Consider the following 12110-nt stretch of genomic DNA (forward strand, 5'->3'; position numbering starts at 1 on the left):
AATATATGATGCTGTAAAATACAGAAGGAGAGATGGTGTAGCATTCGGTAAAGCTCATATATAAAGGTTAATGTCCATCAGCCAGTTTTGTCCTGATTTTTTAAAAATGACAGAATCTATATTCATTGGAGACTGTTCACAGCACCTTTAAAATACCGTTTGCTGAACCTAAAACATTTTTTGTCACTTTTTTAAAATTTCAAAGTGAATTTATTTGCTGTTAATGAGCTAAATACTATGGTGAAAATCTACATTGCACAGCACCAGGAATGATGGTATTTCTAGATACAAATAATAACGATCATTTATTGAGCACTTGTCATGTTCATGCTGGGTTTTTTTTTTGAATTTTATTTTTAAATTTTTTTTATACAGCAGGTTCTTATTAGTCTTCCATTTTATACATATTAGTGTATATATGTCAGTCCCAATCTCCCAGTTCATCACACCACCACCACCCGACCCCCCCACCACCCCCTTGGTGTCCATACGTTTGTTCTCTACATCTGTGTCTCTATTTCTGCCCTGCAAACCAGTTCATCTGTACCATTTTTCTAGGTTCCACATATATGAGTTAATACACAATATTTGTTTTTCTCTTTCTGACTTAACTTCACTCTGTATGACAGTCTCTAGATCCATCCACGTTCTCTACAAGTGACCCAATTTCGTTCCTTTTTATGGCTGAGTAATATTCCATTGTATATATGTACCACATCTTCTTTATCCATTCGTCTGTTGATGGGCATTTAGGTTGCTTCCATGACCTGGCTATTGTAAATAGTGCTGCAATGAACATTGGGGTGCATGTGTCTTTTTGAATTATGGTTTTCTCAGGGTATATGCCCAGTAGTGGGATTGCTGGGTCATATGGTAGTTCTATTTGTAGTTTTTTAAGGAGCCTCCATACTGTTCTCCATGGTGGCTGTATCAATTTACATTCCCACCAGCAGTGCAGGAGGCTTCCCTTTTCTCCACACCCTCTCCAGCATTTGTTGTTTGTAGATTTCCTGATGATGCCCATTCTAACTGGTGTGAGGTGATACCTCATTGTAGTTTTGATTTGCATTTCTCTAATAATTAGTGATGTTGAGCAGCTTTGCATGTGCTTCTTGGCCATCTGTATGTCTTCTTTGGAGAAATTGAACCTAAAACATTTTAAATTCTTATGTTTATAATATTGTTTGCATGACCAAATGATGCATTTTAACAAGTGATAAAAGCCCCTAATGAGGATAGCAGTTGAACAAACTGAACATTAAATTGAGAACAGACGTGTCCACATAAACATGGTCTGTTAATTACTGCTGATTGAAGAGATTTGTCCGCTCCAGGACCTTAGGAGTTAAATGTATAATCAACCCTTTAGGGACCAAACTGTTCTGCCTCACATGGAAAAAAGTAACTTCCACTGAAAAATAAGGTCCTCAGTTGGTCATTTATCATCTCAAAGGGCATATTTTATTATAAATGTCAATTCCACAAAATTATGTGTCCTGTAATACATAATTATGTTCAAAATTGCATTTGAAATCTATTATTAACAGTTAACAGTGAACATTCTTAAAATAGTTATTACTCTTAGCCTTAACACAGAAAGCAATAATGGAGGTATTTTAAGGAGTTAAAAGCTGCAAGGCACTGGCCTCTGAATAAAGCCACTGCAGGTGTGTTTCTTAATGGGCTGTTAATTTTATAGTGGGTGAACACAAAGGACAGAGACCATGTGTGTTTTTAAACTGTGTTTGGTGTGGAAAAGGAGTTGATGGCTGCAAAATATAAAGGCAGAGTGAAATGAGGCCAAATTGAACTTGCCCTCCTGAGATGTAATCCTCCTTGCTTAAAATCAAGGCAAACTAATTCTTGCCCCTCTGCTTCTCTCTCTTCCCTCCCCACCACCACATAATAAAGAATCCCAAGAAACTTATATTAAGCTAGCACAGCTGAAATAATTCGAAAATATGGCAAGAAATAATAAAGACCTGATACACTAACATTGTCTCATACTAACCAGCTCCTTCTAGGTTTCCTGTTTTTGCTACTGTCACTAAGTCACACAAAATTACAATTTTGACCACCCCACCGCATTCCCCACACGTAGGTTCCCAGGGTCCTCAGAACCTTGCTTCCCAGAATGTGGGCTGTGGACCACGAAGCATGGGCATTAGTTGGGAACTCGCAGGATCTTAGTTCCCCAACCAGGGATTGAATCCGGGCCCCGGCAGTGAAAAGCACCGAGTCCTAACCATTGGACCGCCAGGGAAGTCCCTACACATTCCAGTTTGAGAAGCACTGCTATAGAACTGTCCTTTACATTGTCTTCTTCCATTTTTTTTCTTTTTTTTGTCTTTTCTTCCTGGGGAAATAATTTGTTTTATTATTATAAATAACTCTCTTTATATTTTAGATATGTTTTTTGTAAGAAACATAATTAGATTTTACTTCTTAATTCCAAATGGTGGTTCTTACCTTTTAACACAAACGTTTAGTTCATTACTCTTTATTTTTAATTATAGATATAGATATATGAAATTTATCTTCCATCTTCTTTTATGTTTTCTAATTGTCCCATCTAGTCTGTCTTCCCCTTCTTACCTTTGTTTAGATAAATGATTTTTATCTCAGTATTATTTTCTCTATGCTAGTTCAAAAAATAAATTTTTCGTTTTTAGTATTTATGCTTGAAGTTATAAGATTTTTAAAATTTATAATAATCTGAAGTTAGTTGATATTTGTACCATTCTTCAGGATAATCCAGTTTTACACTTCCCAGGTAATATGTGATTTTTTTAAACATTATTGAGGCATAATTGACAAATATGATCATATATATTTAAAGTATACAGCATGATGATTTGGTATACATATATATTGTAGAATGATTACCAAGATCAAGATAATTAACACATTCATCACCTCGCATAGTTAACACAGTCAACTCGTGTGTGTGTGTGTGTGTGTGTGTGTGTGTGTGTGGTGAAAATGCTTAAGATTTACTGACAGCATTTTTCAAGTATACATTACCATATTATTAGCTATAGTCACCATGCTGTACATTAGATCCTCAAAACATCTTATAACTGAACATTTGTACCCTTTGACCTACATCACCCCATTTTCCCCTCCCTCCAGCTCTGGCAACCACCATTCTATTCTTGTTTCCATGAAATCGACTTCTTTCTGTCTGCCTTATTTCACTAAGCATAATGCCCTTCAGATTCATCCACGTTGTTGCCAATGGCAGGATTTCTTCTTTTTTATGGCTGAGTAATATTTTATGGCTGAGTAATATATATATATATGTATGTGTATATATATATATATATATATATACCCATATATATATATATATATATACCCATATATATATATATATAAAATCTCACATCTTCTTTATCGATTTATCCACTGAAGGACATTTAGGTTGTTTCCATATCTTGGCTATTGTAAATAATGCTGCAATGAATATGGGAGTGCAGATATCTCTTTGGGATCCTGATTTCAATTCCTTTGGATATATACCCAGGGGTAGGACTGCTGTATCATATGGTAGTTCTAATTTTAGTTTTTTGAGGAACCTCCATACTGTTTTCCAAAATGGCAATACCATTTTGCATTTCTCCCAACAGTGCACAAGGGTTTTCTTTTCTCCACATCCTCACCAACATTTATCTCTTGTCTTTCTTTGTTTAAAGAAGATGTTGGGGGTAGGAGTTTATTAATTAATTAATTTTTGCTGTGTTGGGTCTTCGTTTCTGTGTGAGGGCTTTCTCTAGTTGTGGCAAGCGGGGGCCACTCTTCATCGCGGTGTGCAGGCCTCTCACTATGGCAGCCTCTCGTTGCGGAGCACAGGTTCCAGATGCGCAGGCTCAGTAGTTGTGGCTCACGGGCCCAGTTGCTCCGCGGCATGTGGGATCGTCCCAGACCAGGGCTCGAACCCATGTCCCCTGCATTGGCAGGCAGATTCTCAACCACTGCGCCACCAGGGAAGCCCTATCTCTTGTGTTTTTGATAATATCTAACCAAACAGGTGTGAGGTGATTTTGTGATTTTGATTTGCATTCCCCCAGTGATTAGTGATGTTAAGCACCTTTCATATGCCTATCGGCCATTAATATGTCTTCTTTAGAAAATATATATATTCGAGTCCTTTGTCCATTTTTAAAAATTGGATTATTTGCTGTTTTGCTATTAAGTTGTACAAGTTCTTTATATATTTTGGATATTAATGCCTTATCAGATACATTTAGCCTTCCATATTCTCAGGTTCCGCATCTGCGGATTCAACCAACCTCGAATCAAAAATACTCAGGGAAAAAAATTCCAGAAAGTTCCAAAAAGCAAAATATGAATTCGCCACAAGTGAGCAACTATTTACATAGCATCTACATTGTATTAGGTATTGTAAGCCATCTAGAGACGATTTGAAGTATATGAGAGGATGTACGTAGGTCACGTGCAAATACTTTGCCATTTTATATACGGGACTTGAGCATCCACAGATTCTAGGATCCGTGGGGATCCTAGAACTGATTCCCCACAGAACTGAGGGATGGCTGCATATGGTTTGCAAGTATTTTCTCCCATTCTGTAGGTTGCCTTTCCAATTTATTTATTGTTTCCTTTGCTGTGCAGAATCTCTTTAGTTTGATGTAGTCCCACTTATTAATTTTACAATTGATTGAATGTACTTTTTCCACATGAGCTGTTGGTTCTACCCTAAATTTAGATCTTCATGTCATTCACCTGAATTATTGCCCCATAATTCCTATATCGTTCTTGTGCCTTCCTGCTCTAAAGCATCCTACTTTCTGCCTCAAGATTAGCCTTTTTTTTTTTTAATTTATTTTTTTGGCTGTGTTGGGTCTTCGTTGCTGAGCACGGGCTTTCTTTAGGTGCAGCTAGAGAGGACTACTCTTCATTGTGGTGCGCGGGCTTCTCGTTGCGGTGGCTTCTCTTGTTGCAGAGCATGGGCTCTAGGTGCGCGGGCTTCAGTAGTTGCAGTACACGGGCTCAGTAGTTGTGGTGCATGGGCTTACTTGCTCCGGGGCATGTGGGGTCTTCCCAGACCAGGGCTCGAACCTGTGTCCCCTGCATTGGCAGGTGGATTCTTAACCACTGTGCCACCAGGGAAGTCCCAAAATTAGCCTTTCTAATGTACCCAACCTCTCCCCTCTTCCTAAAAACCTTTAATGGCTTTCCATCCTTTACTAAGTAAACTATTTAGGACTGGCTCTCAAGGAGCTATAGAATATCATGCCGTCCTTTCCCTCCAGCCCTATCTCCAACTGCTCCTCTCTATATACCCATACCCTGCACCTTAGCTTTACGGTTTCTCTCTTTGTTTTGGTTCAAGCTGTTCCCTTCACATGGGAAATCCTTCCCAACTGCTCTGTTGAAATCCTTTGCATCCTTTAAGGCCCATCTTCAGTACCACTTCCCATACATAGGCTTTTCTGGTTCATTCTTTCATTCATTCATTGAATAAATATGTACTGATCACATACTATTTGCCTATATTTTTCTAGTTACTGGGGATAAAGCAATAAACAAAACAGCCACAGCCTCATGGACCTTATATTCTATTGGGAGAAAACAGGTGATAAACAATAAATAAATAAAACATGTGCTCTGTTAGGTGGTGATAAGTGCTAAGGAGAAAATTAAAGAATATAAAGGGGACTGAGACAGCTAGGAATGATGAGTATCCTCCAACCAAAACCTTTTCCTTCCTTTGTATACCCAGCTCAGGTATTTTTCTTTACAGTGTGGATATTTGTGTACTTGTCCTATTTTCTCTTTTATATTCAAAGTTCCTTAAGAGCGAGAACTGTATTTTACTCATCTTTGTATCTCCTACAGCTATCAAGACAAAGTTCAGTAAATAATGGTTAAAATGACTCAAATGATGGAAATAAATGCAATAGTAGTTTAGAGGAAAGAGAGACTGATATAGTGGTTGGTTATGGAAGGCTCCTTGGAAGATATTAAATTTGGGTAAAGTCTTAAAAGATGGGTGGGGTGAGGAGGAAGAAAGAGCTGAGTAAGTCTTTTTGATATACCTGTTTTTGAAAATCTAAAAACCATTGCTTTATAAATTAAGATTAATATTATGTGTAATTTTCTTTACTTTTGAAACCAGTGTTTCAGAAGGGACGGGCAATAGACACCGGAGAAGTTGACATTGGTGCACAGGTCATGCAGACCATTCCACCTGGCTTATTCTGGCGTTTCCAGATTACTATCCACCATCCTATATATCTGAAATTCAATATTTCTTTAGCCAAGGACTCTCTGCTGGGAATTTATGGCAGAAGAAACATTCCACCTACACATACTCAGGTATTTGATAATATTATAGGTATTTCTTGACCCTTTTAGAGAGTGGTGAGATGAATAGTTTAGGGGTTGTGACTTGCAAAGTATGTGGGAGTCAAAGGTGAAGGCAGACAGTTTTTGTAATGAGCAAATATGGAGAATAATCACAGTCAAGCGAATGAAAAAAATGGTACTGAGAAACAAGGACTAGCATTTAGCAGAGCAGATTCAAAAAAGGGAGTTTAAGAAAATATTCTTGCAACTTGAGTTCTGCTTCCTGGAACAGGGTGGTCATGAGCCTTCCCAGCCCCCTCCTCTTACTTATTAGCTTTGGTGCCCACACCTCCTCCGCTGCTTCCATACATTCCTGACCTGTGGTCCCAATAAAGGAATGCAAATCAAGAGGGAAATGAGTCAAAAAGGCACGTTTTGTCTTGCAGGTAAAACTTTTTCCTTGTTATTGTTAATCAAAACACAAATATGTAAAACCTCTATGGTTTACAAGACCCTTTTATAAACCTTTGCCACATCATTTCCCTTAATTTCCTTCCCTTATCTCTTCCTTACATGAACCCATTTGAGGCCCTGCTCCATCTAAGAAGTAGCATAGGGAATCATAACCATCTGGGGCTTGGGATACATGTGCCATGTGCTTGTCCACCGATTAGGAAAAAAAAAAGGACAGGGTCTTTGAATATTTAAATATGTTACCACAAATGTAGTAAATTATGATGAATGTTCTCAAGTTTTCAACTGTTCATTTATTTGTTTTAAAAACTGTAAAACTTTTTAATTTGTAAAGAAGGTCATGGTAACATTTCAAGGGGAATGTCTATTTTCAAGTATCTTCTATCAGATACTTTAGTAAAATATCAAGATTCTCTTGCATAATACTAAATAAGAATTTTTATATTTCTTGGTTTGTTATTTTTAAACAGTTATTTTTAATACTCTAAAACCGAAAGGTTTATAACATTTATAAATATAGTAGAGAGTTTTTTTTTCAGAATTAATAATATGCTTTTGGGTTTAGATAGTCTTAAGAATGAATAACCTCTTCCACTTTGCTCACCTCCAAAGCAAAGAAGTGTGAAGTAGCACAATTGAAATGAGAGATGTTTATCAGCCTTAGAAGTAAAAGTAGCAGCTCATATTTGTGTTTGTATTTGTTCCAGTTTGATTTTGTAAAACTAATGGATGGAAAACAACTGGTCAAACAGGACTCCAAGAGCTCTGATGATACCCAGCACTCCCCTCGGAACCTGATCTTAACCTCACTGCAAGAAACAGGTTTCATAGAGTATATGGACCAAGGGCCTTGGTATCTGGCATTTTACAATGATGGAAAAAAGATGGAGCAAGTATTTGTGTTAACTACAGCAATTGGTAAGCTGCCTTGGCTATGATTTTGAATTGACAGTATAACTCCAGAAAGACACAGTCAGCGGTGAAAGTGATACAGATGTTATTTAAGCATATTGCTCATTCTACCTTAAAGTCATTACTCGGGATAGGTCACAATGAGAAAGGTTTATATTGTTGTTGTCAGTAATGTTGTTTAAATGTTGATTAAGATTTTTAAAATGCTCCTTTATTTGCTGCTATTTTAGGTTACTTGCCACGCTCCTTTTTATATGTTTTCAACAGGAATACTTACCTGGATAATATTAATACTGTTACCGAGAATACATAGATGAACAACTTCATGAAGAAGGGAGATGAGCAAGAGAAGCCCTGTTAATTCAAGTGCTATTAAAAAAGAAAAAGCGAATAAATACCTTTTTAAATGAAAAAACTAGCATCAATCCAGTTCTTCTTTACAACAACTGATTCTAGAACCATTAAGATTTAAAAATACAACTTAAGAGTAGAGAAGAGTCTTAAGGATAATAACTTGGGTCATTCAAAGTTCTTTCTTTAGAACTGTTTAGTTTAAAAATCATCACAATGGCTCTTTCACTGCACTCAGAGCCTTTTAAAGCATGTTCTTTTTAATACAATGTCTACACACACTGTTATTCACTTTCACCCTAGTTAATCAGAGACAGCAAGCTCTTGTCATTTTTTTGGGTGAAGTCATTCCTCATAACCCTTTGTGTGAATAAAGCTGAGATCGTTAGCAGATTTAGAGCCCTAAGGGTAAACAACTCACAGACACAGTATTTTACTGTGTGAATTTTCCTAAAACACATGTCTTTTAAAAGAAGGGACAGTATCTTACAGCTGTCAGTTTTCTATACACCTCTCACCACTTTATCCTTTAGTTAACCTGTTCAACCATATGTTTAGGAAATTGTGTTGACTGTTAATAGATATACCATCTGCTCTTTATAACAATTATGTTTTATTTTTTCTTGATGCTGAAGACCTTTTGTCAGTAGAAAATGGTATTCCCGCTGCAAGATTATCAAAAACTTTCCTCTGAAGTAATCAGAAAGGCAATAAAAATGCACTGATGATTTTCCCCCTAGAGAAAACTCCACTGATCTTACATCTTCAAAAGACAAAGTGTTTGTTAAATTAGAGAAAAAAGTATTTTAAGTCATGACACTGTTTTGCCACTCACAGATTCAGTGGGGCAAATTCAGCAGACACACCTTTCATGATATTTGTCCACCAAGACCTAGTTTTGATAATGCAAATACTAATGAGTTATGAGAGGTTGAGTTTCTCCTACGAAATCAGAGGAATTAGAAGATTTAAAACATTTGGGAAGAAGATTTTCTCTCTTCCTGTTATCCTTACCCCTAAGCTCAAGTTAAAACACTAACCAAGCTATTAACCTTCCAAAAATCAATAGACCCAGAAACATGCTTGAAGTTTTTTTCCTGTTCCTTACTTCCTCCCCCCAAAGAACCTAACCTTTGAGATATAATTTTCTGTTATCCAGAGGTGAAGCTGTTAGTTTCATCTGCAACAACATATTTGCTTTTCCTTATGCAAGTCACTTTCTTTACTCTTCTGTTGTCTTTAAGATTAGAAGCAACAGAAACATTTCTCCTATAATTCCACTTAAAGAGAATCCAAGTAAATTTCCCAAAATGTCAAAGGTATATAAGTTATTCACTCTTAAATTCTCCCCATTATTTTTATGTTTTTGTACTTTATCTTAATCATAGTAAAAAAGAGGATAATGTATTTGATTAAACAAATTAAGGTCTGTATGAACTGTTCTAAATGTTGCTCCTTTGTCTATTTCATGATAATGTTAGAGTCAGTTGATTGATCTTAACTATATTTGGTCTGCTACTCATAGGGATCAAAACAGCATTAATAACCAACATTTATTGAATGACTAATATAGGCTAGCTACTGGCCTATATTATTATATGTTATTTTCTAGCTGTATAGACACAGTTATCAATATCCCCTAATCTCAGCCAACCTGCTCAATAACATGATAATATATACCATCTATGGAGTGCCATTCCACCCCAAGCACTCTGCTGGATGCTTTACATTCAGTTATCTCGTTTGATTCTCATCACAACCTCGATAGCATAGGTATAGTGCTACTTACATTACAAGTAAGGAATCAGAGGCTTGGGATGAGTAAATAATTTGGTAAAGTCTCACAGCCAACAAGTGGCAAAATTGAGATTGGAGACACTCAGTATCTCTGATTCCAAACCCCTGCCCTTTAGACCATACTCATTCCATACGATTATTCGTTAGCTTTGGCTTTTCCCATGAGAAAACCTGCCAGAAGCAAAACCCATCATCAGAGCAGATGCAGAAACCAAGGGGCTTTAGGCTGTAGCATAAAAACAGGGTTTGAAGCATAGAACTTTAAAATGATTCTCAACTCTAATGAACTGGTGTCTAGGAAGTGAGTCTGAAGTAAGATTTAAAAGATAGAAGGCAAACTTCCTGGAGGCCAGTATAAACAGAAAAGCACATTCTTTTTCATCACTAGTTATCTATGTGTTTCTGCTGTAGCCATCCTCCTTTTGGAGTCCCTAGGCTATCCTGATGTCTCTTTGATACCCAGTGGAGATGGCAGCTTCCAAAACCTCCTATATTGCCTTCTCTTCTCATTTGCATCGCAGGTGTTAAGCTCTGTGCGGCATTATGGGCCCAGGAACGGTTCTTAGATAAGTCAATAAGATGTAGGGATTTTTATTCATTTTGATAGCAAACTTTATTAAACATTTTTTCTACAATAGCTACATTCCCACAAGGCTGCTTCCATAAAGTTGTCAATAGGACCTGGTGTGAAATTAAATTCAAGTATATTTACCTTTGAAAGCTTCCTCCATTAACCATCCAGGGCAGGGGAAATCCAAATGTAGATTTAAGAACTGCCATTACTTTTTGGTACAAGAAAGCAAGATAAGAAAATAGATAATAATTGTTCCATCTCTGAATGAAAAGAGAAAAAAAGACCCTTTGTGCCTTTTCGTAATGACCTTTTAAATAAATTAATGATTTTCTGAAAATAACTAATGCTTTAATGAGTTAAAAATGGTTAGCTCATTGTCAAATGTTACATTCCTGCCAGCCCAGTTGTTCAGCAAATGACACGTGTCAGTTTCTTATCCAGTTCAGTTTTCTAGCACAGGGATCAGAAAACAGGCCACCATAAACCTGCAAAAAGGAATCTGATGTATTCACACAGATGTCAGAAGAATAATCTCTGATTGATAATAGGGTGGCTATCCACACAGCCACTGGATTCATTCTCAGCTTTCTAAGAATGACCTAAATGGACTAGATACCACTTTCTTCCTCTTGGTTTTATTGCAGAATTCCAAGTCTAGACTAGAATTCCTCTAACCTGGAAATTTACTATCTGAAGCATTGGTTCTCAATGCTTTAATTCGGTCATCACCTGTAGAGTCACCTGAGGTATTTGCTAGAATGTAGATTACTGGGCTGCATCCCTCAGAGGCCAATTCAGTAAATCTGGAGTGAGGCTCAGGTATCTGCATTTTAAGTGCCTCAGGTGATCCTACTGATATAGGTGGTCAAAAGGCCACAACTGAAGAAATGCTATTTCCCAACTCTCTTTATAAATTCTCATAGTTTAATGGAAGATGCCAAGACTACTTACTAGAATATTTCCTTCTAATTGGAAATAGCTTATCCAAGTGAAACTAGATGAAGTAGATAATTTGGATTGAAAAGAAAAAACTGGTACATACGAGAAGTATGAGTGTAATGGGCTAGAACATAAAAGTCAGAATCCAGGAGTGCTAAGTTATGGAAAACTTCCAGAAAAGAGTAATGAGAAGATTATTTTTTTAAGCTACAGGAGTAAAACATGCATATCATAATAGTTCACGGACTTGGAATTTGATGCTATCATACTCAAATACAGTTTTAAACTAAAAACCGTTTTTAACGTCCTCGTCAGAGACTGATTTTTGTATAACTTTATACCTCTTCAGTCAAGTTACTTAACACAAGACTTATCAAAGTACTGTTGCATTGCACATCTTTATGTCACCACAACTACCTATGGGCACCTTCAAAGCCTTCTCAATTCCCCTGAAACCTATTCTTCTCTAAGAATGGATTGAAGGGAAATTAGTGGCAAAGAACTGATAAGCATTTACAGTCAAGAAAGCATTTCTCAACAAAATACTTAGGTTCTAATGCTTTTAGTGGTGGTGAATTTAATATGAACACTTACTTTAAAAGCTTTCCGTTGTCACTTATTAATGAAAATGAAATACTGATTATCGTATTTAAGCTGTCAAGATAGTAGATTAAGCATTTTAGGTGCTAGAGAAGAAATTTGTATTTGCTGCAACCTAAATTTGAAAAATAAACAATAGACTTCGTCTTCT

At 36.6% G+C, this 12110-nt stretch overlaps 1 protein-coding gene across 8 annotated transcripts in view; it reads left to right on the forward strand.

The window, feature by feature from the left end:
* Positions 1-12110, forward strand: part of TENM1 (teneurin transmembrane protein 1) — a 799512-nt gene that overhangs the window by 522976 nt on the left and 264426 nt on the right. For all 8 annotated transcript variants that reach the window (XM_060002255.1, XM_060002258.1, XM_060002259.1 and 5 more), the window contains 2 exons: positions 6143-6342; positions 7494-7704. In XM_060002255.1, coding sequence (XP_059858238.1) covers positions 6143-6342; positions 7494-7704 — 411 coding nt within the window. The remainder of the gene's footprint in view (positions 1-6142; positions 6343-7493; positions 7705-12110) is intronic.

Source organism: Delphinus delphis, chromosome X (genome assembly GCF_949987515.2).
Source record: "Delphinus delphis chromosome X, mDelDel1.2, whole genome shotgun sequence".
NCBI lineage: Eukaryota > Metazoa > Chordata > Mammalia > Artiodactyla > Delphinidae > Delphinus > Delphinus delphis.